General features: G+C 32.6%; 1 protein-coding gene across 48 annotated transcripts in view; it reads left to right on the top strand.

Moving 5' to 3' along the window:
• The window catches only part of RIMS2 (regulating synaptic membrane exocytosis 2), a 724,815-nt gene that overhangs the window by 469,530 nt on the left and 227,519 nt on the right, over window positions 1-27,766 (top strand). For 21 of the 48 annotated variants that reach the window (XM_035276356.3, XM_035276347.3, XM_078353402.1 and 18 more), the window contains 3 exons: window positions 4,261-4,326; window positions 20,174-20,353; window positions 21,234-21,343. In XM_035276356.3, the coding sequence (XP_035132247.1) occupies window positions 4,261-4,326; window positions 20,174-20,353; window positions 21,234-21,343 (356 nt within the window). Of the gene's footprint in view, window positions 1-4,260; window positions 4,327-20,173; window positions 20,354-21,233; window positions 21,344-22,147; window positions 22,181-27,766 lie in introns of all 48 variants that reach the window. The other 27 variants (XM_035276348.3, XM_078353393.1, XM_035276363.3 and 24 more) reach the window with 3 other exon arrangements.

The following is a 27,766-nucleotide window of genomic DNA, read 5'->3' as shown; positions in this document are numbered from 1 at the left end:
GTAATTATTCCTGAGGCAGACTATGTGGCCTTAGTATTAGAAATCAGTACAAAAATTAGCCAGGCACGGTGGCTGGCACCAGTAATCCCAGCTACTCAGGAAGCTGAGGTGGGAGGACTACATAAACCCAGGGAAATCAAGGCTGCAGTGAGCCATGATCATATCACTGTACTCCAGCCAGGGTGACAGAGCAAGACCCTGTCTCAAAAAAAAAAAAAAAAAATTAAATAATGGTTGTTGGAAACTATAGTTTTACTTAATAATGGAATATTTTATCTCCCATTTTTGCAGTTCTTTTTTGTATGTACTGAAGTGATTCCTAAAGGGAGCATCCAGCTAATTTAATATAGTAGAAGTATAATTCATTATGAATATAATTTTGTGTTGTCTTGAAGGGTTATATTGCTTAAGAATCAGTGTCTAGAAATTGGATTAGTAATCTAGTTTAATTCTTTGAATAGTAATTTTTTATCATGAGCCTTAGAATCTACAACTTCTTTATTTTGTTTTGGCTCTGTAAAATTTAGTAAGTGTATTTTTTTAAATTTACTCCTCAAATAGATTGGACTAACTGCAGTTTTAATGTAACTTACTTTATTTGTTTAATTCACTATGCATATTTAAGACACTATGCATATCTATTGCTCAAATTTTATAATGTCTATTAATTTTGGAGAAAAAGTAAGCATGGTTCAGTGGAGAAGTGTAATACATTTTACAATCATACCAAGTGGATGCAGCAAAGGACTTTGAGTGTGGTTATGGACCTTAGGTGGATTTTAGAGGGCTTAGTAAAACACAATGATAAATTTTGTGTAATGTTCATGCATGAGTTTTCATAGTTTTCAACAGAATCTCAAGGAGGGTCATGACCAGATAAAGTTAAAAACAATATAACTAGAGACAGAAATGAGAAACAAAATAAATTGATGCTTGATAATGGTGATTGTTGCTTAATGGCTTCTTTGGCTTTATAGGGACAAAGTTAATTATAAGTCTCTTCAAGGAAACTATTAGAATTGGATTACTTTATATGTAAACTATATTTTTTGTTATTCTTAAGTAATTTTGAAGAAAACCTATTCCTTTTAAAGCAATAAAGCCCAACATCACAACTGTTGGGTATTATTTCTCTTCTTCATAAAGCTATGAATGCTTTTTAAATATTTTTTTATTTTCTTATACTACATAGGCTTGTAATCTTCTGTTTGCATTTCTAGAATGTTTCTATGATTCTATGAACCTCTTTTTTGAGAGAAGGCTCATCATGAAAACAGTGTAATTTTGATTTTACTTTTTAGTACAATCCAAAATATATTTATCAAGTAGATCAGCTATTGTGCACAAAGATTTAAAACAGACATTATCCTGGTCTAGCCAGACAAATTATCAAATATCAACTAATTTTAAAATGTTGAAGACTATATGGAAGAAGGATAATAATATTGGAACAGATTGGAGAGACTTGATTGGGGAAACTGGAAAAGGCATCCAAAATAAATTAGGCTTTAAAGATTGAATAAGATTGTGAAAGGTGAAGCAGTGGATTTGGAGAAGGATGGGCATTCTTGACAGAATGATGAACATGAGCAAAGTCTTGGAATCAGGAAAACACATGATATAATTAGAGATTCTTAGGTGTCTGTTGTACCTAGTTAAGAGGTGGTGGTATGGGGAATGGATAGTAATAGAAAATGAAGATTGAAAGTAGTTTAGAAATTTTAGGGAATTTATACTTGCTTTTTGATATCAGGAACCAGTGAAGAATTTTTGGTAAGGTATCTACATGATCAGAAAGTATAATATGCAAATATACTTCTGTAGACAGGATGAAGATTGGATTGGGTCAGGAGAAGTCTGGGCTCTGAAGGTAGGAAGACCTAAGAGAGGGTCTTAGGTTTCAATAGATAGAGTAAACCTGATTTAAGGTGGTGGCAGAAAAGGAAAAAGAGAGAGATGTGAGTTATTTAGGCATCAGAACAAGCAAGGCTTGTAAATGAATTGAATGTGAAAAATGAGGAAATAGAGGAGTTAAATTCTGAGATTGTAAAACTTGGTTTATTAAATATTATTGTAATACTTAGTTGAAGCTAGGAATGCAAGAGATTACAAGAAGAGGAATGGCTGAAGTATTATATTAAGTTCCAAAAGGGAATTAAAGGATTATGTTAGAAAGGACTTTAGAGATGATGGAGTCCTATGTTTTGTAGAGGTGCCTGAGAAACTGCTATGACAGGTTATGATGAGGCCAAATGGGTAGGGATCTAGGCTTCTTACTCTCTTTAGCTAGCATCATTCTGATTTTAATTGATTACTGTATGTTGATTCTATATCCAATTTTGTTTGGGGGGAAAAAAGTGATCTGCTAAAAAAAAAAAGTTTGAAAACCACTGCTTGAACCTCATTTCAAAAATCAACACCAGTGGGCAAATAGGCAAAGGGTTATTGTTCTAGTCTCACAATAAACATGTTTTTCTGAGTTGTCTACATGTCACTCAAGTATTATGTGGAAAACCCAGAAGCAGATGGAAGAGTGCTGTGCAACCCAAAGAAAAATCAATACTAAAGCAGAGTTACTGTTTACACCATAAAAATAATTGCATTGTTTAGAAAGAATGTGTTGCAATATAAGGTCAGGAAATAAATATTGGAAAACCACTGCTTCTCTGCAGAGAAAAGAAATCCACTACATTAAATGGATGAAGAAGCAGTCATCTGTCAGAGACCAGGCTGTATGTGCAAATGTGTTTAGAGCCTGAGTGTTGAATTAAGAAAGCCTTGAGGTTGAAACCCAGTCCTGCCACTTACTGTATGGCTCTGGGCAAGCACTCACAGCCTCAGTTTCTCTGTCTGTGCAAATGTGGGAATAGTAGAACCTACCTCATAGAGTTGTTAGAAGAAGTAAATGAGATCATGTAGGCAAAACTTTTAATGGAGTACTTGGCACATAGTTCAGTGTTACATACTATGTTTAATAGCCAGAGAGAATAGTGTTTCAGAAACCAAAAAAGGAGAGAGTATTAAGAAATAGGGAGTTGAATATCAATGTCTAATACCAAAGATAAGTGCAGTATTATGAAGATTAAGAGGAGACAAAAGGATTTTTAACGGATTTCACAGATAGCATTCACAGGATAGCTTCAAAAGAATGGTAGAGGCAGAAGTCAAATTACAGTAAGCTTAAAGCATGAAAGCAAAGTCTGGCAGAGGTGGCAAGAATTGTAGGTATGTATTTTAAGATGTTCTATGTTGAGAGGAAAATGAGTGAGATGCAATGGCTTGAGAAGAAGGAAAGGTTAGAGGGTTTTATTTTTAGGATTAAGTGCAGTTGAGGAAGGGAAGGCAGGAGAAGGTAATAAATGAAGTAAGGTCGTGTGGGAAGCAAGATTACAGGTAGAGGCACCTCTTTCAGTGCAGAAGACAAGGACAAGTGAAGATTTAAATGTATGTTATTTTCTATTTAGAGATAGAATTGTGCAAGTTGAGCAAGTTCAAGGTTCATTTCCATTGTTTATGGAAACATAATGATAACATGCTAAGATTAATTGTTTTAGTATTAAAGGTTCTAAGAAAGTAGGAAATTTTAAATTAGTGCCGTGGAAAGAAGAGTTGGGTAAAAGATCAGTGTACTGCTTATGGTAGTTATAAGGTATGAAAGGTAGCAAAGCCAATAGCATGTAATATATAATAAACATAGTGAATGGAAAAATGACTAAAACCCAATAAATTTAATAAATACAATTAATAATCAAATAAAAGTAATTTGGATCAGTTTGCTTTTTATTAACTGGAATTGTTAAAGCCCTTTGTAGTTATTTTTAATTATTAATAATTAAAAGTAAAATAGTTACCTTATAAATTTCTCAACTTTTATAAGCATTTGAAATTACCTCTTTTATTATTTCCTTCTTAAACTTTCTGGTTATTTTATTTTTCTCATCTCATCTTTCCTCCTAAAAAATGGTAAAGCATCTCTATCATATAACCTATTCTAGATGGTGCTAAAGATGTTTGAGTAATAATTGATAATGTTATATTTTTGTTGCCTTTTATTTTAAAATATTTAGAAATATTTTAACCTTCGGCACTGTCATATTACAATGAACATTGGGAGGAGGGAGCAAGCTTTCCAATAATAGTTTCCATTTGATTTGCTTACTGTCTGCCTATCTTTTTGAATCTCACTTTTAAAATTAAACTATAATTTTTTCACTTCTTTCTTGAGTCTTATTTATATTCTTGTTTCTGCCACGCTTGCAGTCATTTTCTTACTCTACCTCGCTCCAGATACAGTCAGAGCATTGACCATCATCACAGGGATGGCAGGTATATTTTTCTTACAATTGAGTCTGTTTGTGGAATTGCTTGTGCCTGTGTATTGATATGATATAGTTCACTTTTATTTATGTTTTACTATATATACATATATGGTTGTTAATGAAATACAGAAATATCACCCATATAAAATAACATGAAATAAAACATATGTTAACTAATTGTAGTAGAACATCAATACAGTGTCCCTTTCATAAATTAAGATCATCTCTTTGATGATTCTAAAAATTTAGTTCATCAAGAATTACACTTAATTCTCTATTACCTATAAAGGTAGAATAACAGTATTCATTTTAAATTAACTCCAGTTGACTGCTCACTGTCGTCTGCAGAGTTCATAATTAGGTATTTAGATGGCATATGTCTTAAAAACTCATTTTCCCACCTCACTGTCCCAGAGTAGTGGGCCTGTCTTTGAAATGTTTAAGTTGAACTTATTTGTTTGTGGTTACTTTGTCAGAGGAGGCTTTGATCCACCCCTGGTCATAGTAGATAATCCTTATCTACAGAGAATACTGAGTTTGTGAGAAAACACTTGTTCGTTTCTACCCTACCATGATTTCTCTTTCCAAAGTGAGAATTTGCAGTGAATCATAGATAGTACAGCTACAATTACTTAAGGAAAAATAATTTACATGGGAGGAAATCTCAATTACGTGGCTTATAACAGCAAGAGGAGTTAACTTGAGAGGTTAATTAGAAAAAGAAGGGAGAGAAGATCCCTAAAATTTGAAAAATTCTCAAGGCTGTATGAAGATTTAGAGATTTGAACCAGTGACATTTGAGATCCTTTAGGTAAAGAAAATAATGTGGTAGAAGGCTTAGCTAGTCTAAATTAGGAATTACGTGCCATGGTTAGTCACCTTGACTATTGTTTCTAAGTGATTTGGAGTGCTGTGTGACTCCTTTCATCCCTATGAAATTAACTAAGGGTTGATAATAAAAGAGTTTATAAAAATGATTAAAAACTAATGAGTAAATGTATTAGAATTGAATTTATGTGAGTATATGTGAAAGGAAACATAGGTAATAGCAAAAGTAAGTTGCTAATAATTTTTGTAATATTTTTCAGCAAATATAATTGAAATTTAGTGCCTTCCAGTTTAATTATATGACAATAGTTATTGCTATATTTAATTTTGCATTTTTTCACTCTGGTTTTTGTTGTTCTACTTCATTCCTAAATAATTGTCTTTTGTTGTTTTTTGTTTTTACTGCTGCTATATATTACATTCTTTTTTTTAGTTTTAGTAATTATACACTTACCTTACAAAAATATGGAAAAGTAGTTATATAACTGTATGTTGATAATTGGCTAAACATTTTTTAAAGGTGGGTGACATACATGAGTGAGACATTACTGATTATAAACTTATTGTATATACTCTGGTGTCTCTTCATTTCATTCTAAGTTAAAATCCTGTATCACATTACTTTTTCAATACTTTGTATTTTCTCAGTCACAGTTATCAACAAATAGGTTGTCTGCTTCACGTTACTTAGTTTTTCCATTCACCAATATAGCTAGAATTAGTTCTTGATCATCTCTAGGTGGTGATTAGTTTTGTACCTTTACCCAAATTCTCAACTTTAGCCTAACTGGTCCATTTTGAAGAAGACATTTATGAATTGTCTTTCTGTGCCACAATTTGGTTTGTGCCGAGGAAACAGAGATCATTAATGTTTATATTAAAATATAACATGGAAAAATCTGTTTCTACAAGCAAGTTATCAAATACCTGATGTAGGATTACTACATATATTTGCAGGTATTAAGGTATTTGCCTTGCTCTAGGACAAAAGAGACTCTTGAGGGCCTGATCTAAGTCTAGTGGCCTACTCCTAGACAATATGGGTAGAAGTGGTAAGAATGAAGTTCCTTAGTTTTTAAAAAATATATTTTAATCATTTTCAACCCCTTTTCATCTCCTTCTCTCTACTGCCCTTCCCAGTCTTTGGTAACTACCATTTTATTCACTGCCTCTATGAGATCAATTTTTTTGGCTCCCACATATGAGTGAAAACATTCAATGTTTGTCTTTCTGTGTTTAGCTTATTTCATTTACTATAAATGTCCTTTGTTTTCATTCATGTTGCTATAAATGGCATGACTTTATTCTTTCTTTTTTGGCTAACTGATATTCCATTGTGTGTGTCCATATCATGGCTATTGTAAATAGTGCTTCAGTAAACACAGGAGTGCAGATATCTCTTCAATATACTGATTTCACTTCTCATGAATATATACTCAGAAAATGGATTGCTAGATCATACAGTAGTCCCATGTTTAGATCTTTGAGGAACATCCATACTGTTTTCTGGCTGTACTAATTTATAATTCTACCAGCAGTGTACAAGCACTCCTCTTTCTCCTCATCTTCTCTAGCACTTGTTATTTTCTGATTTTTTTCATAATAGCCATTTTAACTTGAGTGAGATAATATCTCACTGTGGTTTTGATTTTCATTTCTCTGATGATTAGTGATGTTGAGCATTTTTTATATACCTGTTGGCCATTGTATGCCTTCTTTTGAGAAATGTCTATTCAAATATTTTATCAATTAAAAAAATCAGATTATTATTGTTAATTGGTGCTATTGAGTTGAGTTCCTTATATATTCTGGTTATTAATCCCTTGTTGGATGAAGAGCTTGCAAATAGTTTGACCCCTTTATTTTCTTCCATTCTATAGGTGTCACTTCACTTTGTTTAATGTTTTCTAAGCTGCATAGAAGCTTTTTATCTTAATAGAATCTCATTTGTTAATTTTTGCTTTGGTTGCCTGTGTTTTTGAGGTCTTACTCAAGAAATCTTTGCTAGATAGAAGGAATAAGATCTAGTGTTCAATAGCACAATCAGGCAACTATAGTTAACAGTAACTTACTGTATATTTTTAAATATCTGGAAGAAGATTTGAAATGTTCCCAACACAATGAAATGGGAAATGTTTAAAGTGATGGATACCTCAGTTGCCCAAATTTGATCATTGCATATTATATGCTTGTATCAAAATGTAACACATACCCAATAAATGTGTACAACTAATATGTATCCATAAATTTAAAAAATATATTAGCTTTCAATCTAATTTTGCTACATACAAAAGAATGTGTGTTAGTTACAACATATAGTAATAACATGAAAAACCTTGAATCTACTACCCAAACAGAGAACCAGAACATCTATTTATTTATTTTTTACTGAAGGATCCATATGCAGAACCAGAACATCCAACTATGTGTTTTGCATTTCCTTGCACTCTCCTTGCCTGTTATACCCCTGTGTCTCTTTTACAGAATTAATAAATGCTATGCCGAGTTTGCAGTGTAACTTTCTCTTTACCTTTTTTAAGGGACTTTGATCATTTGTTATTTGCTCTACTAATTTTTTAAGGTCCTCATCCTTCTGACTCCATCCCAATCCACTCTGAGATTCTTGGACTGGCTTTTTTTTTTTTTTTTTTTTTTTTTTACGTTTGTTGAATGTGTGAACCCTGATCTAGTAATCTATCCATTTTCTTGTATTTACTTCTGTAATGTTTTGTGCTTGTTATTTTTATATCCGGTACCTTTTATGTTTGGAACTAAACACAACCACCCACTATGCTTTGTTGTTTCTACCATTTGTTGACCTCTTAATTATACCATTTTATTCACTGATGATTTTACAACCTGGCTTTAGTCTTCCTCAACATCACAATTCCTGCCATCAAGCCTGAGTAATGTCAGCATTTACCTGAATAATCTATTTAGCACCCACTCACTTCCTTAACTTTCTCTAATGTAGTGAGCTTTACCTCCAATTCTGCTTTGGTCAGTCACTCTCATGATCATACTTTATATTTATTTATTTATTTATTTATTTTTTTGAGACGGGGTTTTGCTCGTTACCCAGGCTGGAGTGCAATGGCATGATCTCGGCTCACCGCAACCTCCGCCTCCTCGGTTCAGGCAATTCTCCTGCCTCAGCCTCCTGAGTAGCTGGGATTACAGGCACGTGCCACCATGCCCAGCTAATTTTTTGTATTTTTAGTAGAGATGGGGTTTCACCGTGTTGACCAGGATGGTCTCGATCTCTTGACCTCGGTATCCACCCGCCTCGGCCTCCCTAAGTGCTGGGATTACAGGTGTGAGCCACCGCGCCCAGCCCATACTTTATATTTAATTATCAGTAGAAATTGTTCTAGCTCTGAAATATTAATTTGAATACTATACTCTTGGACTCCATGATTACACTTTTTTCTTATTGTTTCATTAAGTTATTTCTACTTCACTTGTTCTGTTGTGTCAGTAGAGATTGCTACTTTCTTGACCCCTTTATTTTTTTTATGTTAGCCTCTACCTTTCTTTGTCATATCCAGCAGCTGAATCCATTCTCAGAAATGCCCTCATTTCTCTTGCTACATTGTTCTTATTTTACCTATTTATCAAAGTTCAAATCTGGATCACTCTCTTTCTCTTGTAGAATGGTTTTTGGACCAGATTGTACTTGAGTCAAAATAATTAACCACTTAAAAGTGAACAATAAAAAGTTACTTTTTTATTGAGAGCTGTGGAAAAAGAAAGTGATGTCAGTATCTAAGTATTCAGTTACCTAACCTAGGTTTCAAGGTAACATATCAGTTACCTAGCCTAGGTGTCAAGGTAACATATGCTTTCAACTGGGAATTGTCATCTAGTAATAAATGTGTGTTAATAGCTTCAAGTGGGCCATAGTTTGGCTGTGTGATAGCTGGAATTTTCTAAATGAATGGCACGAATGTAGTAAATTCAACATGGCATCTGCAGTTATGCCCAGTTTATTGGAAGAAGCTGGGCTTTCACTGGTCTCTCTACATAGTGTATACCCTAGTCTATAACATGAAAAATTATGAGTACTACCCCTTTGTCAGAGAAGAATAGAGATTTAAATAATGTTCACTAAGCTTTTTTATATTACTTCAAGAGACAATATTAACTAACAGTAGAAATCAAAGTGTGTCTTCTGGCCAGGTTATGCTAACTAGCATAAAATAATCTTTGATTCATTGTGCATTTTAAAATGCACTCATTATTTAAATGAACATGTTTAGAATGGATATGTTACCCTTAATTAATATCACTTTATTAAAATATACCCTTTTTAAAAATAAATCTAACCTTTATTTTTTAAAAATTTACCTTTATATCCCAGTTATTTTTCTAGTACTTATCTCTGCTTAGAACTGTATACAACATATTAAGGAACTACTGACATCTGTGGTAGGCAGCTAGATTTTTATGTAAAATATCATGGAAGAGACAACAACTCAGCTGTATCTTAAAGAATAAATAGGAATTATTTAGATTTATGTGGAGGTAAGGTAGGATGTTGCTGACATTTTGAATAAATGTATGAGCAAAGTCACAGAAACAATAAATACGATGTATTAGAATTGTTGTAACATTATTCGCAAGGCAGGAAATAGCAAGAAATGAATCTGGAATGATAAAGAGTGTTCCAGTTATGAGGAATCTTTTTTCTTTTTTTTTTCTGTGAGAGGAAATCATGCTCTGTCACCGACTGGAGTGCCAATGGCGTGATCTCGGCTCACTGCAACCTCCGCCTCGCGGGTTCAAGTGATTCTCCTGCCTCAGCCTCTAGAGTAGCTGGGATTACAGGCACACATCACTGCATCTGGCTAATTTTGTATTTTTAGTAGAGCCAGGGTTTTACCATGTTGGCCAGACTGGTCTTAAACTCCTGACCTCAGGCGATCTGCCCACCTTGGGCTCCCCAAGTGCTGGGATTACACGTGTGAACTACCACACCCAGCCTGAAGAACTGAAGAATCTTATGTACTCTTCATATATGTTAAGGACCTAGATCAAAGACCGTAGGTGCTAGAGGTGCATTTAAGGGGTTTAATTAGGAATGGTGATAATAAGCTCATTCACCTTAGAGTACCTACCCTACAGACTATGTGAATGATTGATTTGAAGAGAAAAAGAGAAGGAAAAGAGAGACATGTAGTGGATGGAAGAAGAGAGAGAAAATAGTGGTTTTAATAAATTAAAATCAGCAATACTTGATCAACAATGGAATTTGGATTTTGAGAGAGTGTAAAAAGTCATGAAAAATTCCCAGTCTTATGGCTCAGATAACTAGATTCATAGGGTACCTTAACAGGGTCCAAGTGGGTTCTTAGGGGAGGAATCAGTTTAGGTGTGAGACAAGTTCAGTTTTGGAATTACTAAAAAAGCTAAGAGGAAACATCTAGAAAGGAATAAAGTAAATAATTTTAAAACTTGAAGTCGTCTAAGCTATAGAGTAATTTCAGAGTAAATTCACTACTAATGATAAGCAGTTGTAAAAATAAGGTGAAACCAATCAAAGAAACAACCCATAAATTGAGGCTTAGAAGTTTTTCCCTGCCCGAGGAACATTAACATTAAGTGGCAGATGGAGGAAGAGGAGCTTCTGATGCACATAAAGAATGAGAAAAGTGGGAATTTCAAGAAGAAAGTAATAATATCACAGCAAACATCATGAATGAAAAATGCCTGTTGGATCTGTCAAGTGAGGAGTCATGGATGACTTTAGCTAGGGTAATTTTAGAAGGATGATGAAGGAGAAAAAAGACAGATTGCAGTAGTTTAAGTATGACCACAAGATAAGTAAATGAACTTATCAAGAAAGTGTGAAGGAGAAAAATTAGATAAGGATATCAAAAGATGTTTCTTTCCCATTGAGTAGGAAATATGCCCATGTAGTCATCACACACTGGAACAAAGGATTTTTTTTGTTTTTTGTTTTTCCTTTGAGACGAAGTTTCACTCTTGTTACCAAGGCTGGAGTGCAATGGCGCAATCTCGGCTCACCGCAACCTCTGTCTCCTGGGTTCAGGCAACTCTCCTGCCTCAGCCTCCCAAGTAGCTGGGATTACAGGCACGCGCCACCATGCCCAGTTAATTTTTTGTAGTTTGAGTAGAGACAGGGTTTCACCATGTTGACCAAGATGGTCTCGATCTCTTGATCTCGTGATCCACCCGCCTTGGCCTCCCAAAGTGCTGGGATTACAGGCTTGAGCCACCACGCCCGGCCAACAAAGGATGTTTTAAAGAAAGATAAGTCAAAAATGCCGAAAAAAGAGAATGATTGGAAGAAGAGTCTTAGGGGAGGTAGGAGGTAATCAGACTAAACACACAGATGGATTTTGTGAACAGAAAGAAACTGCTATTTACCATTGAGACAAGAGGAAAATAGATGGGAGAAGTGAAGCTAAGTAAAAGGATGCTAGTAGAGAGAAATCAAGTTTGGTATTAAACCAGTGTTAGTGTTTTAAGGCCTATGAGCAGAAAGATTGGTTACAAGGGGATCTGAGTGCTGTACGGGAGTGGTTCAGACGATCAATCACAGAGTCCAGGGTGGATAAGGAAAGAAGAAAGGCAGACAGGGTGATGTATACTAGTAGGAATTTATGGGACTGATGCCAGAATAAAGGATTATTGAAGTCTTGAAAATATAGAGATAGAGGTTCATGATTGATTGTTCAATGATTTTCTGCCTGTGCATTGAACTCTTCTAGCATTACCATGGTCAATTCCTAAAATTATCAATGACTAAGGGATAGTGATTAGAAGTTGGATAGATAACAGCAAACTGTATTAATAATAAATGTTACTGCCAAGTGAAATGCTTAAGAGAAGTAAGGACTATGTCCATTATGATTGGGAAAGTAGTTGTCAGAAGTGTCTCTAGGGAGCCAACCTCCCCTCCTTGATTCCTGGACTGTGAAATGTGAAAGAGTAAATCGCTTCTGCAGATGAAGTCTTCAGTGAAAGCAGAGGCTACACAGTTGAGCTAAATGTTAAGGCAGGAATATGCAGAAACCATCCTGCAGGAAGACTGATGTTTAAAGAAGTTTATTACTAATGGAATAAGGATTCTCAAAAATATCAGGGGGCAGTGGGGATTGCCTTTTATTTGATAGCCAAGAATCACAGAGATAAGATACTTAAATTGAACTGATTAAATTAAAAAATTCTAAGTTAATTGTCAGTTGTTTTGGTGCCAGACAGGCTGAAGGTCGCTGGAAAGGTTTGACCTGTATCCAGATTAATGATGAGGACTGCTATGGATTTCGAAGAGAGGGCAATGTTGGTCTTATCTCAAGATGGGTACTATAACTAGAACCCTGATTAAAGAAAGGATGCTGACAAAGCTAGTGGAGTCATGGTAAAGAATAAAAACAGTCTCTGTTCCAGATTCTCTACATGAAAGGTAGTACTGAAGAGTCCTTAGTCAATGTGATCTAAGCCTATAACACACTTTCCCAACTACCATAATCATTTTTAACCTTAATTTCTCTGCATTGCCAATCATCTTCTGTCCTCTTACAACTGTTTTGTTCTCCATCAAAACTAACTTCTATTTATTTCTAACTCTGGCCTATCTTAGTTTCTCTGGAATTTTCCTGCATTTATTATTTCTTGTTTCTGTTGTATTTTAATCTTTCTTCCTTTACTGATTTTATTTCTCCACAAATTACTGTTGAATTTGTCTTAATAATACCTTCTTTCTGTTCTACTACCCCTTCAAGCTGACCTGAGAGTGGTATATTTCTCTCTCTTTTCCCTTAGGTCAGATATCTCCAGTATGTATTTTTACATACGCTTCCTTCAAGCCATTAACTCGTAAGCCTTAACCTTCCGCAGTGTAACCTCTGCCTCCAGTGCTTTATTGATATATATGGGTTTTTGTATGTGTCTTTTTTTTTTTAAATGGAGTCTCGCTCTGCCACACAGCCTGGAAAGCAGTGGCGTGATCTCAGCTCACTGCTGCCTCCTGCCTCAGCCTCACAAGTAGCTGGGATTACAGGCACCTGCCACCATGCCTGACTAATTTTTGTATTTTTAGTAGAAATGGGGATTTCGCATTTTAGCCAGGCTGATCTCAAACTCCTGACCTTAGATGATCTACCCAAAGTGCTGGGATTACAGACGTGAGCCACTACTCCTGGCTCATATGTGCCATTATTACTCATCTTTTCTTTGTTGTTGTTTATTTAGCTTCTCTAATGCAATATTATCCTGGTTCTCATTCTGCCCCTTTGCTGCTCATTTATCTCCTTCACATCATTCCTGTTTCTCAAATCCTCATCTTTTGCACCATATGTTTTCTTATATTATTTTGTACCTATGACTTTGAACAAAACTTCTGGTATTCAGTATGATGCCTCGCATATAATTTGAATTCAATAAATATGTATCGAAATAATGAATGTATCTCTAATACGCATTCCTCCTTTGAAGGCCAGATTTTTCTGTCTTATTGACATCTGAACAAGAACATTTTTTTATACCTCAAAAATTTAAGTCCAAACCCAAATTTCCTAACTTTGGCCCAAAGAATTATTTGATTTCTGTTAATATAGATCATCATTTCATTTCTGAGGCTACACATTTAAAAGGTTTTCTAAAATTTTTATATTTAATTCATATGGTGATTTGTCAAACATTATTGAGAGAAAAAAAAACACCTCTACTATCAAGAAAACACAGTTCAGTGAAATTAACAGACTTACAATAAAGAAAACCCAGTTCAATTCCAGCCCAGAAAATATGAAATTATGGGAATTCCTCCAAATTTCTATAAGCCTTAGTTTGCTCATTTCTAAAGTGTAAGGGTTTGGATTATGTAGCTCTTGAGATTCTATCACCAACATTGTTTGTATGCTTCTGTACATTACGTATGTTCTCTACATTTTATACATTTTGTAAACTGCGATTTGTAATGTTTGTCATTCATACCTTCTTCTCAATTTATACCCTCATTACTAAAACACAGAGCCTTTTCCTAATCTAGCTCATTCTCTGTGCTGCTGCTGAATTATTCTTCTTATTACTTGGAAATTACCGTCGTTCAGAAGTTTTTTTATTATTCTCATTGAAAATTAAGCTGTGTTTAAACTTTTTAACTCGGCATTAAAAATTGTCATAAACTGACTCTGATCTAATTTTTTAACTAACTTTTTATCATATCTACTTTCTGTTATTTCTGGTATTTCCATTTGACTCTATTTTATCTTCCATCATCTATCTGTTTGCTGTAATTTTCTCATCTGTTTATGCATGTTGTTCATCTTTTTTATTACAGTCTATAACATATCAAGCAGACTTGTTTCAAACTCCCCATTTGATAGTTTCAACATCTATAACATCTCTGAGTCTGCCTCCGTTGGTGGCTTTGTTCTTGACAGTAGGTATTATTTATCTTGGTTTTTTGTTTTCTAATAATTATTTTATTGAATGTTCACATCCTTATCATCAGTAATAACTGAGGCAGATAGCATTTATGCTTGAAAATGAGCACAACTTTTTTTCCGTTAGTTGGGGGATGGGAAGCATTAAGCAATATTGAGACTGCTACAACTGAGTATGAGATTTGGACTGGTATTATAAAGTAGCTACTGGCAGAAGGCTACAGTGCATATGAGGAATTTTGTTTTGCTGTTTTTACGTGGATAGTAAAATTTAATACCCATTTTACTATCCACGTAAAAACAGCAAAACAAAAAGAACGCTGGTGAATTGTTCAAAATTGATCAGTGAAACTGTTGAATCTGTAGGCTAGTTTGAGAGCCGTACCTCATCAGATATACAGATATAATACAATAGCAATTCATTATTCTGTCGTGTAGAGATAAACTTTTTAAAATGCGTGCTATTTTATGGAATCTGGGAAGTAATAATGTAGGTCCAATACCTTGGTGGAATAACTAATTTCTTGCAATTGACAAATCATTATTAAACTCGAACATTCACTGAAAATGGGAACTACCTATTTCATAAAAATAAGAATTTTACAGGCATCATGTCAAATTATCTCTCACTATTCTTAAAATTTATATTTTAAAAATGTATGAATTTGTTCTGTATTAATTATGCTGGGTAAATAATCCTGCATATTTGTGGGGTTTTTTGTTTTTTTTAAAACAAAAATTGACAATTAAAATTATAAACATTCAATACAATACTCAAAATATCTTCAAGATATTTACATCTTATATGTTTTGTGTGTGTGTTTATTAATACAGTGTATGTTATTTTTCAGTATTGTATTTGTCCCTAATTTTCTTGAGGAAATTGGGACACTTGATCATTTCTTTGTGCAATTTTCAATGAATATGTTTTTTAAATACCTCTGTAGATGGGAGAATTCTTCTCTTTTTGATAATAAAATAATAGGCTAGTGAGTAACAGTAATTTTTTTCTAGATGAATGATGTCTTTCTTTGTCTCATCAATATATATATAACACCTTTTCACATTTTAGATTGTTATTAACTTAGCTGACTCTAAATATTGTTGTTATTTTTGAATAAGCTTATTTACTTTTAATATAGTCTTTACATCTAAATCAACAGAAATATTTTGTAGAATAATGCTATTATGCCCAAGGATGAATTAATCTTTCTCCAAAATAATATAATATTCCTATTTGTGAGCAATACCTATTTGCTTATTTACCATGATTTCTATGGCAAAAATTTTGTATCTTGCACTCCTCTTAACATTAGAAACAATGCTGAAATAATAAACTAGAGTTTTTAAAAAGTTAATCTTGCACATTAGTGATGAACATGAAAATTATAATTTTTAAGTTGTCATATAATTATTTGTTATATTATACAAATATGTATATACACTATATTAATTGCCCTAAAATGTTTTATTTTTAATGTTTCCTAGTATATTTTATTATGTATTTATACTTCAGTTATGCAGTTAATGCCCAGAAAATCTCTAGACATTCAAGATATTTGAACAAAGGTATGTTTCTGCTGTTTTTTTTTTAACCTTTTTTGAGACAGGGTATTACTCTGTCATCCAGACTGGAGTGCAATGGTATGTTTATAGCTCACTGCAGCCTCGACCTCTTAGGCTCAAGCGATCCTTTCACTTTAACCTCCCAAACAACTAGGACTGTAGGATCATGCCACCACACCCACTACTTTTTTAATAGACACAGGTTTCACCATATTGCCAGGCTGGTCTCAAATGCCTAAGATCAAGCAATCTGTCTGCTTTAGCCTCCCAAAGTGCTGGGATTACAGACATGAGCCACTGTGCCTGGCACTTCTGCTGTTAATCAGCTTATTCTATACAGTATGGATATAGAGAAGTCATTGCTTGACCCAAACCTGAGACTATACTTGTCCTTTAGAGAGATATTCAATTTTTTAAAATTTAAGATGTGAGCTTTATAAAGTAAAAGAATAATTCCTAAGTAGCTTTATTTTTTACAAGTTTACTTTTCAAGAAAACCTGTTGTGTTTACTTATGACATTTTTACAATATAAACACTAAATAAGTCTGATTTAATACAGACTAGGTTCTGGGTTACATATGGGGAAAATTTTCATTGATTTCTGAGTTTTAGTATTCTTCGTATTTATCATACCTATAGAGATACCCTACATTGAGCTTACTTTATCTGGAATTGTATCACTGTGAAAGATATGGATGGATGGATGGATGGATGGATGGATGGATGGATGGATGGCAATAACACTGGGCTATAGACAAGAGTGCCCACTGATCTCTTCTTCCATAGTACCTTTCATACAAATTCTTTGTCCTTTCATTGAATTAGGAAACCTAAGGTACATAACAAAACTGATAAAATAGTAGGAAGTTGCATCAAATACTTGGAAATTTTTAAAAATATTTATATTGACCCAAAAAATGATTCAAAACTGACAACTTCATTGGATAATTATAAAATTCTTTTTCCCTTAGAAATGACTGAAAATAAATACTAAATAATTCTCTTTCAGTTTTAGTTTTCATTATGCATAAACATCGCTATTTAAAATGAAGGCCTTCCAGATTGTTTTCTTTATTATTGTGGCCTATTGTCAGTTCATCCTCATCTCAAAATCTGCATATGCTAATAATTTGTTTTTAAGGCTGGGTTGTTAACAATAGCATGACAATAGCATGTCAGTCAACAAATTAGTGGAGGGGCTGATACACAGTATCCTTTGTGAATGCATGCAGTTTAGAATAGCAGCTACTAGCTAATGCTGGACAGTAGCCTAGATCCATTCAAGTACAAAGAAAATGAACTATAAATATAGATTAGAAAATATAAGCTATTCAAAAAGATGTAACAATGATAGACATTAAATCACGTTTGAAAGACAATGGAATTATTTACCTAAGAAAGATTTAAACTTACAGGTGAGGGGGCCCTCACTCTTTCAGTGGCTTACCCTTTGCTAATCTGATAAAACCATGGCCACTCTTCTTTGAATAATATTTTATATGCATAACATAAGGTACAGAGGAAACGGCTTATATTGAAATAGACTTCAAGTTAAGAACCCCAAGTAGGCCCTCAAATATTTTAAACCCTGCAAATGTTTATTTCCCACTTTTCAGCTGCTGCTATTCAAAATTAATTATTTATAAATTATCTTAAAATTAAAACTAATTCAGAATTTTGGTGCGAGTTTGTGAGTGTTATATCTCAATCCCTTTAAGGTACCTGACATAAAACTGGGTAATTTAGGCACTGCTACTTTAAATTTTTATAGGAACAACATTGTGTCTAATAGTCAGACCTATTTTTATCCAATTGTGGGGGCAGAAGCCTGTGTCAGCCTTCTCTATGTGCTATCCAAGTTTCAAATGCAGTAGCCTTCTGTTTCCCTTAACTGTATTGGGAAATTTGGGGAAATTTCTACCTTCTACTGTGGTTCTTTTCATTTTTCATTTCTTAAGCTATTTTCATTTCACACTATGGCATTTATTTAATATATACTTTGTATTATGGAGAGGAAATATATAAATAAAATGTAAAAGATGGGTTAATTTTCAAACAACTTTTTTATAAAGAGATTTTTTTGTAAGGGCTACTTCCTAAGGAGTGACCTCTGTTTTACACATAATGGTTTCCTTTTGAGGACATAGGACATAGCACCACATTTAAAATAACTCTCTAGATTTCACTCATAATCATATTTTTCAGTTATTAAAAATAATTCTTCACAAAAAAGTGAAACTGCATATCCTAACATTTACTTTACTTTCCACCTGGAAACATTTCTTGATGGAATCAGAATAAACGAAATTGTAGATGAATAAATGAAGTATTAGTCTAACTTTCTGTTAGGGGTAATTGTAGCTATTTCCCAAAGTTTTGTTATGTAATAACATGTTTATTATTAATGTAAAATAAGAACTTTTTAAAATAAATGTAAAGACAGTACTCTTAAAAATGGGTTTTCCACAATTTAGGTAATAATATATATAGAGATTCTTTTTATTTTGTTTTTTGTGATGTTTATTTTTTGTTTTTGTTTATTGTGATGAAGATATATAAGGATGTTAGACTAAAGACATGCAGCAAACTACTGAACACACTTATTTCTAAAGAAAAGCGTTCCTTTAAAATAGCTTTTCAGAAACGAAAAGACAACTATGATATTTGCACTAATTAAATATTTTATATGTATTTACATTTAATGTCAGTTATTTTGACACGTTCTGGATGGACTTATATGAAAATACTAAACTTATCTTAGAAAGTCAATCACATGATAGTATATGGGCTTAAAAGTATTTAGAAATGCTCTGACTTCTATGTTACCCTAGACTTTAAAATGTAAAATACTCACAAGATATGGTGTACAACAAAGCCAATGTTCACTTTCTAAAGTCACCTAATCTAATGTCAACTAGTACAAAATTTTTTGCCATATAATTCATGACATTTGGGAAATTATGTCCTTTTTTCTCCTTATTTTTCTTTAATTGCTTGCATTTTTCATGATCTAAAATAAGGTCGAGATAACTTATAGGTAAAGTGGATGTCATTGAAACATTAGTTTTGAGGGAGACTAATGCTCTCTTGACTGTCTATAGTATATAAGCATTTCCATTTTTGTGGTTACAACAGGATGGCGAGGTAATAGCTTTATTTGAAATATGATTTTGCATATGTTTTACTTTTGAATTCTGGAGCCAAAGCTAGTGCTTTTAAAGTTGTCTCCCAAATTGTAGGGCTGGTGTTAGAAAACATTTATTGATCATGTTAGACGTAAAAGTCTTATGCTAGGTTCCAAGGATAGAAAGGTCAACAATGAGAGGTTGCTCAAATTTAAGGATACTTCCTTCAACAAGGATTAAGTTTTGGTGTTAGATTTATTTGTGGTCAAAGAGATCATGTCGTTCCAAAATTATTTCAATCAGTACCCATTCTGAATTGAATCAGTTGGCATAACTAATGTGCGCCGAGATCGACAGCCAATTAACCAGTTCTCTACAGAGTGATTTTTCTTGTAGATTAAGGTTTAAATATGGCTACAGACTTCAAAGTCACCCTATTTTCTTATAACTTCATCTTGATTCCTCTGTTTAAATGTTCAGATATATAGTGTTTTCTGAAAGCCTTTTTATATCTTAGTTGGTATAGTAATGAACAGCTTCAGGTGCTACAGAATTAATGCTTATATGGTTTTCTTCACTCTTGAAAATGTTAGGAAAGTCATTGAATTCTTTTAAAATAGAATAATTCACATATTTCACATATTCCATTTAGGGAATTCATTTTAGAAAGCAGGCAGTTTTGTTTGTTGTTTATTATAACTGAGCAACTGTTATCTTCACTGAGAATTGCTTTGAAAGGCAGATTTTGGTTTTTTTAGAAATTCTTTAGTTTGAAATTGCTCAGAATATGTTGGGGAAAAGAAAAAATTTACATACTCCAAAATTTTAAACAATTACCTTTTTCAAAGTCAGTTTGATGCATCATAACCAAATAGCAGAAGGGCACTAAAGATCAACTGAGCTGCTTTTTGACTAACATTTCAGGGATTGTGAAGCAGCAGATAGACAGCCATATCACAGATCCAGATCAACAGAACAACAGCCTCTCCTTGAGCGGACCACCACCCGCTCCAGATCCACTGAACGTCCTGATACAAACCTCATGAGGTCGATGCCTTCATTAATGACTGGAAGATCTGCCCCTCCTTCACCTGCCTTATCGAGGTGAAAGATAAATCAATCAGACTAACTTCCCCTTTGCTCCATTAGCACACCATTTTATTTTCCCAGCAGCTAACTGGTCTCTTCTGTCATCTTTGGCTGATCACTAGTAACAGTCGATACTAACCTTGTCAATGTAAACACACTAATTATATTCAGTGGATATAATAGTGTGTGGCTACCATTGTAATCTGTTTATTGACTGTCCTGACTGCATTTGTTTTGTGATTTCTCATTAATCAGGAGTCATGGGTAAATTCCCTCATTAACTGTCATTCTTCTCCTACAGAATGAGAAACTATCTGTGTCCATTACACATTACTTTTCAAATCATCATAATGATTATAAGTAAAACTAGATTTTTTAGTTTCTTTCTATCAATACTAATATCATGTATTAACCAGTATTTTGTTTAGTTGAATCTTGAATTGTTCAGTTTTATTTGTACTTTCATGAGATGTTTTCTAATGAAGAGATATTTAATATAAGCCTGAGTAAAAATCTCTGGATCAAGGGAGAAAGGTTAGTGTTAAAAGTTTGAAATCTGGGAGAAAGAAAAGTAGTACCTTTTCTTCCTTGAGCTGCAAAATTCTCTTCTTGCTTTCATATGGAGAGAATACTAATTTACATTAATAATTCCATGGATTTTACTATAGGGTTTTGTGTGCATGTATGTGTATGTATGCATATTACACCAAAAATAAACATCTTTTGCTATTTAGTCATTCAAATGTCCGTATTTTGTCCAGTTTTCCTAACCTTTTAATCTGCAGCTAAACTTCTTTTTAAATTGTACTTATACAGCTATCATATGAACCAAATGTCGTTATTAAAAATATATAACTCATTGTACTGAAAATGAATATTGATGGTGTGTCTTTAGGTCTCATCCTCGTACTGGGTCTGTCCAGACAAGCCCATCAAGTACTCCATTGGCAGGACGAAGGGGCCGACAGCTTCCACAGCTTCCACCAAAGGGAACATTGGAGAGAAGTAAGTTTTATTTCTAATTATGTCATTTAGGAAATACACATGGAAGCTAAGGTGAATCAAGATTTTCTTACTACCTTTGTGTTAGTTTTCTTCTTTTGTTAATTGTATGCCTTGTCTGTATTTGATAATAGTTATATTTATAAATATTATGATTTTTGGATAAAAATTTGTAATAGTTCCAGGTAAAATAAGGTATCTTTATTGCTCTTGCACATTTTAAAATTTAAATAAATGCATCTTAAAAAGTAAACATAATACTCTTAAATAAGCAATTGGATAATATTTCTTTGCTACAACTAAGTTTATGTAATTGTTGATAGTTATATAAAGTTTATTAGTAACTAGCGAAATCAATTTTCACACACTGCAAAGGACTGGTTAGCTGATGCACAACAATGGTGATCCTTCTCAAAACTGGAGAACAAGAAAAAGGTAATCACAAATATACAATGAAAGATGCATGTTGTACTGATGTTTTTATTAATTTTACATTTTTGTATAAGAAGCACTATTTGATGACACACACATGAACATACTTCCCAAACATCTATAAATTTTGGGATAAAGAACCTCTTAAAGCATAGATAACTGAATATAATGATTTTTAAGATCATTTTTAAAATGATCCCTTTATTTGGTAATTGGATGTGCTTTGCAAATATACATATATATTTAAATCATTTAACTTTTCTCTAGTAGATAATACATTCTGTACCTTTGGAAATTTCTGTTGTTTTTAACCCTGTGCTTTGGTTCCCTTTTTTGTTTTGTTTTTTGTTTTTGTTTTTATTTTGTTTTCCCTAGACAATGGAGTCAAGGAGATAGAACCTTATGAAGGTCTGTACATAAAGGAGGGTTTGTTTTATGCTAACAGCCTTTTGGGGGGCTAGTAAGCAAAAATAAACCCAACTGCAATTGATGTCCCTTCATTGTATAGACATATACAGTAAAATTATTTTGTTTTATGATATCCGACAAAGTATTCAACTTTTTTTTAACTTGGAAATTATACCAACGAGTTAAATTTCTTTGATTCATCAAGTAAGAATGCAGAGTTTAACTTCTTTTAAATGATTAGATAAAATGTTCTCTTTCATAAAATTTTTGTGTACCTTGCAACCAGAATACTAGATTTGGAGTGAGACTTTAATCAAAGATGTCAATTGCAGTCTGCGTTTACATCATTGAGGATGTACACATAGTGTAGTTATATTTATCATCATATCTTTCATTTTGTATTTATGATGATATTTTTAATTATTAAATTTGGCTTTCTAGAAAAGAAAGTTTTTGAATTAGATAGTGATTGTTGTTTGTGTTTTCAACATCATTTTTCATGTTGTAGTGAGACTCCTTACAGTATGTCAGAATTAAATATAATATAGTTTTATCATCGAACACTGTGACTCAGAAGAAAATATTGAATGGTGATATATGGAGTGTCATACATTTGCTAGATGAATACAAAATCCTCTACCAATTATGGAAATCTGAAATTAACTTTGTGTCTACAAAAACTTTGGATTGATTACTGATGAATCTCCAGCACATAGAATACTGCCTGGCACATTATAGACCCTCAATAAATCTTTGTTGAATGAATGCATGAAATATTTATTTAAAAAGGGAAAAGCTATCTCAAATAGTATACAAAGTATCACTAAAATAATCTTGTCATTTTATATATGTTTATATTAAAATTCATATTTCTGTAACCTATTTGTTACAAATTTGTAAGTGTGCTGCATTTGAGCAGCAATACTTTTATAGTCTTATATAATTTGTTGATATAAGTCGTGTTCTTATTAACTGGATGATGGTCAACTTCTGTTTTGTGGCTCTTTTTTATTTATAAGTACCATAATTTTGAACAATCCAATGCTATTGTGACTGATGATCTGTTACACTGCCTGATAAAAAGCATTCACAGCATTTGTATAGCTCTTAATTATTTGCCTAAGATTGCAGGCATATAATTTTAAATTACTTTTCCTTAGGAAAGTTTAATAGTATTTATGGAACTTTTTGTCTCTTCAATATTCTTAAAGATAGAGTTTCAACATCATTTATTGGCATACAAAGTCAGAAACCATAGTTTATGCATATTTTTTAATTGAATTTTTAATGTCTTTTGTAGCAATGGTCTATTGAAATATAAGTAGCTCTATTTTTGTAATAATAAATATACCAGGAAACAGAGCCTGTTGTTAATACCAAAAGTCGGGGTTGTTGAAGTTTCTGATGGGCTTCTCAACAAAGATTCTCTTTTCATTGTTTTTTCCTCTGTAAAATTAATTAAAACCACAATTTTCCTTTAAAGCCCCCAAATGTGAGTTTTCCATTTTTTTAATTTCATAAAAAAGGAGCCAAAACCTCCCTTATCCTTTTTAGTATGAAATAAAAGGGTTTTGTTTTTTCCTTTTGTTTTGCATAAAAGTATGGATGATTTTTTAAAGTGTTTTCATAAATGTTGATATCAAAACTTTGGTAGATTATGTGATTTTTTAGTTTTAAAGGAGATATAGAATATCTCTTTTACAAATCTTCAAGTTCAGTTAATCTTTAGTAACACAAAATAGACTATCAGTAGATGGTCTAGATCAAATTAGATGGTCTAGATCAAATTATGTTTGGATTACCTCCTGAAAAGTTAATTGTGAGAAGTTGTAATTTAATGGCATTATTTTAGAATTAAAGTTTTGAAATATTTATTTTCAAATTCTTTCCAATAGCCAAAATATGAGCAAGTCATGATTTAACTCTTTATGATTTTGATTATTTTATATTTTAGTCTGTTATATATTTAGCCATTTCTCTTTGCTTAGAACCAGAGAAATAAAATAAGAACAATATAGAAAGTACAATGTACTAAACAACTATAAGGCATTATCTTATTTTTCTCTAACTTTTATGTACTGCCATTTTGTAAAAAGAACATTTATAATGTTGTTTTCTGTTTTTCTAGAAGAAAAGTTATATAACATTATATTTTAATAATAAACCAAGTTTATAGTTATTTTGCCTACTTTACCCAGTTATCTACATATTACAGATATTTTAAAAGTCACATTTCTCTTTTACAAATCAAAGTCATCATAAAAGCAATGTGAGAATTAACCAGTAAATTTATTAACTTTTCTATAGCATGTCAAAAACTTATTAAAAGTAATTTATTGGGCTAGGTTCAGTGGCTTACCTGGCACACACCTGTAATCCTGTTACTTTGGGAGGCTGAGGTGGGTGGATCTCTTGAGCTCAGGAGTTCAAGACCAGGCTAGGCATCATGGTGAAACCTCATCTCTACAAAAAATACAAAATTAGCCAGGCATGGTGGTGCACACCCATAGTCCCAGCTACTCTGGAGGCTGAGGTGGGAGGAACACTTGAGACCAGGAGTTGCAGGTTGCAGTGAGCCGGGACTGTTCCACTGCAATCTAGCCTGGGCAACAGAGACTTTGTTTCTAAATAAATAAATAAATATTGTCTCCTTATCATTATGAATAATTTAGAAACTTTTATTTGTTTAGTTTCATTGAAGAGTAACGTATTTGGTCTTAATATTTCCCTTTACTCTTGTTTGTGCAAGAGCAGAAGTTAATGAAGAAACTGAGCATGTGGAAGAGCAGGGGGGAGAAAAGCAGGGACAAGAGGTCAAGGCAGGTCTGTGTACCTAAAATAAATAAGTGAATGTTTTCAAGTATGACCTTTCAATTTTACATAAGACCTTAGGCTCCAAATTTATAAATGTACAATGAAGAATAGATTGTTTTTCAGCACTAACTTTAAGATAAATTACCTAATTTTATTAATGAACAGGTATTACTTAAGCTGTCTAGGCAATGTGTCAAAATATTTAATTTACCCAACTGGCTGAATATTTTCTCTGATGTTTAAATCAAACTAGAATTATAGATAGTGCCCTTGACCAAGATATACACCTAACCTTTACCCAGCTTTGTATGCACTTTTTTTGTTTATTCAAAAAGATTTAATGAGTACCTACTAGAAAACTGTATTTTTTCATGTGTTATTCTAAGTAAAGGTTTGTTGAAGCTTTAGCTCCTTCTGCCATGGATTTTGAATCTAGTAGAAGCAAATTATAAAGAAATACCACCATGGCATGTACGTACCTATGCAACAATCCTGCAGGATGCAGGACGTGTGCATGTACTCCAGAGCCCAAATACAATTAAAAAAAAAAAAAAGAAAAGAAACATAGAACAGAATATAAATTCCATTAAAATGTTTATAGACCATGATCATTTTTTCATTAAAATTTTTTTCTAAAATAAAGCAATTAACTATAGATTTATCTTCTTAATCCCACTTCAGTATTACTCTAACTTTTATTGTCAGTCATAATTTCTCCCCATCTTTCTAAATGAAATGCATACCTTTTATTGTTGTTTTTAAAGTCCCTATTATGTTTATGTATCATAATGTTTAATGCTCTTGAAAGGATTTTAAAACTTTAAAGATTCTGGCCTGGCCAACATGGCAATACCCAGCCTCTACTAAAAATACAAAAATTAGCTGGGCGTGGTGGTGCGCACCTGTAGTCTCAGCTACTTGGGAGACTGAAGCAGAGGAATCACTTGAACCCAGGAGGCAGAGGTTGCAGTGAGCCAAGATCATGCCACTGCACTCCAGCCTAGGTGACAGAGTGAGAGTCCATCTCAAAAAAGTTAAAACACTATATAAGCAGTAAATCAGTATATTTGTGTATATTTTATTTGAAACTCAGAACTGAATCCTAATCTTATCCAGTTGTCAAGTTTTTAAAATTGTAACTTTCTTTGAACAATGCAAAATATCTTTAATTTTATCAAGTGTTTAACTGACTGCTTTTTATTTATGAATAATAGAGTGTACTTTTTGTGCCTTTTTTTCTCTGCTTACTATGGTGTGAAAGCAATTCTATTATGTATATTGTAAATGAGACATGTTTTCATGGAAGCATTCTCTCAGTGGAGTTTTTAGTTTTACAACTGAAAACATATTAAGCTACTAGAATTGCTCATTATCAGTAACTTTTTAATGTCATAAAGGTGACAGATATCATCAAAGTACATCTGATAATGGAAACAGGCAAGTTTAATTGCATATTTCACGACATGTAGAATTGCTTTCATTCTGAATAGCTAGTATTTAACTTCTGGAATGTCATCCGTCTTCCATTTTCCTGGAATAATTTAGGAATCACATTTTAATGGAATTCTATAAGAATGAATTTCACTTTAGCTGAGCTAAGTTAATGTTTTTCTATTAGTTCATTCCTCTGTATCTCATATAGTCCATACAAACACTGAAGCCTTTCACACCATTAATTGTCTTCCACATTGAAGTCACCTTTTAGGATAGCATTAGTTTGGGGACTTCAAGAATAGTTAATACCACTTTTATTTATTTTAAATTAATTAAGATAAAGAAGCCCATGTGCTGAACCAGTTTGTTGCTGGTGTTTTATTCTCAAAAGTAATTAGTAAATTGCATCAATTTTTTAATTAGCATAAAAACATAACTATACTATAAAAATAATTTTTCATTTATGTTTGTTTTTGTTACATTTCCTGTGAGATAGGAAATGTATACATTTCTCTTATACTTATTATTATGGGGTGTCATGTGTAATGCATGGATTTGTTTCCCTATTGTGTGATTTCATCTTTTTTGATGTGCTTGATTTTTATTTTGGTTGTTAATGACCTTAATCATTAATCACTATTGTCTATTTTCAATGTTATAAAGACAATGAGGGAGAAACACCAACCCCACCTAATAATGGGAAAAAAGGCAAGTGTTAAAATGAAGTTTATGGTACCTTTCTAGATCTTAGACACACCGTATTGACATTTGTAATATATTCGAATATGTATTTTTAAATAAGCACAAATATTTGTCTCAATTTAAGTTATTCAGTATTTAAAATGTCTATATTCTTTTTTATTTCCGGATATGAAATTAGTCTTTAAAATACTTACCTTTAATGATTATGGTACAACTCTATTTTACTGCAATGTAATGGCATTAAAATGGTAATATTTACTTTGTTGAGGGATAGGATTCTGAGGAAGATTCTAGTGGTAATGTTATACATTTACAAAATCACAGCATGGATATTTTTTAATCCTGAAATTGTTTTAAAATTGAATTATTTAAAAATATTTTAATGTAGAAGTTTAAAGGAGAAAATGAGACAAATTTAATCATAAGTTTAGCAATAATATTAAATGAGGATTTATAATATTTGTAGGTATTTCCATAGTTCTATACACATGAATTAATATTTCCTGGAAAGTAAAATGATGATTGATTTTAATACTTAGATTTGATTTTTCTGTAATTATTGCTGACTTAATTCTGTAATCTACCACAACCCATTTCTATCCAAATAGGACTGTGCATGTTTTATAGTAATTGATA

This window comes from Callithrix jacchus, chromosome 16 (genome assembly GCF_049354715.1).
Source record: "Callithrix jacchus isolate 240 chromosome 16, calJac240_pri, whole genome shotgun sequence".
NCBI lineage: Eukaryota > Metazoa > Chordata > Mammalia > Primates > Cebidae > Callithrix > Callithrix jacchus.
Note: the sequence above shows the minus strand (reverse complement) of the source record. Positions and strands in the feature narration are given on the sequence as shown.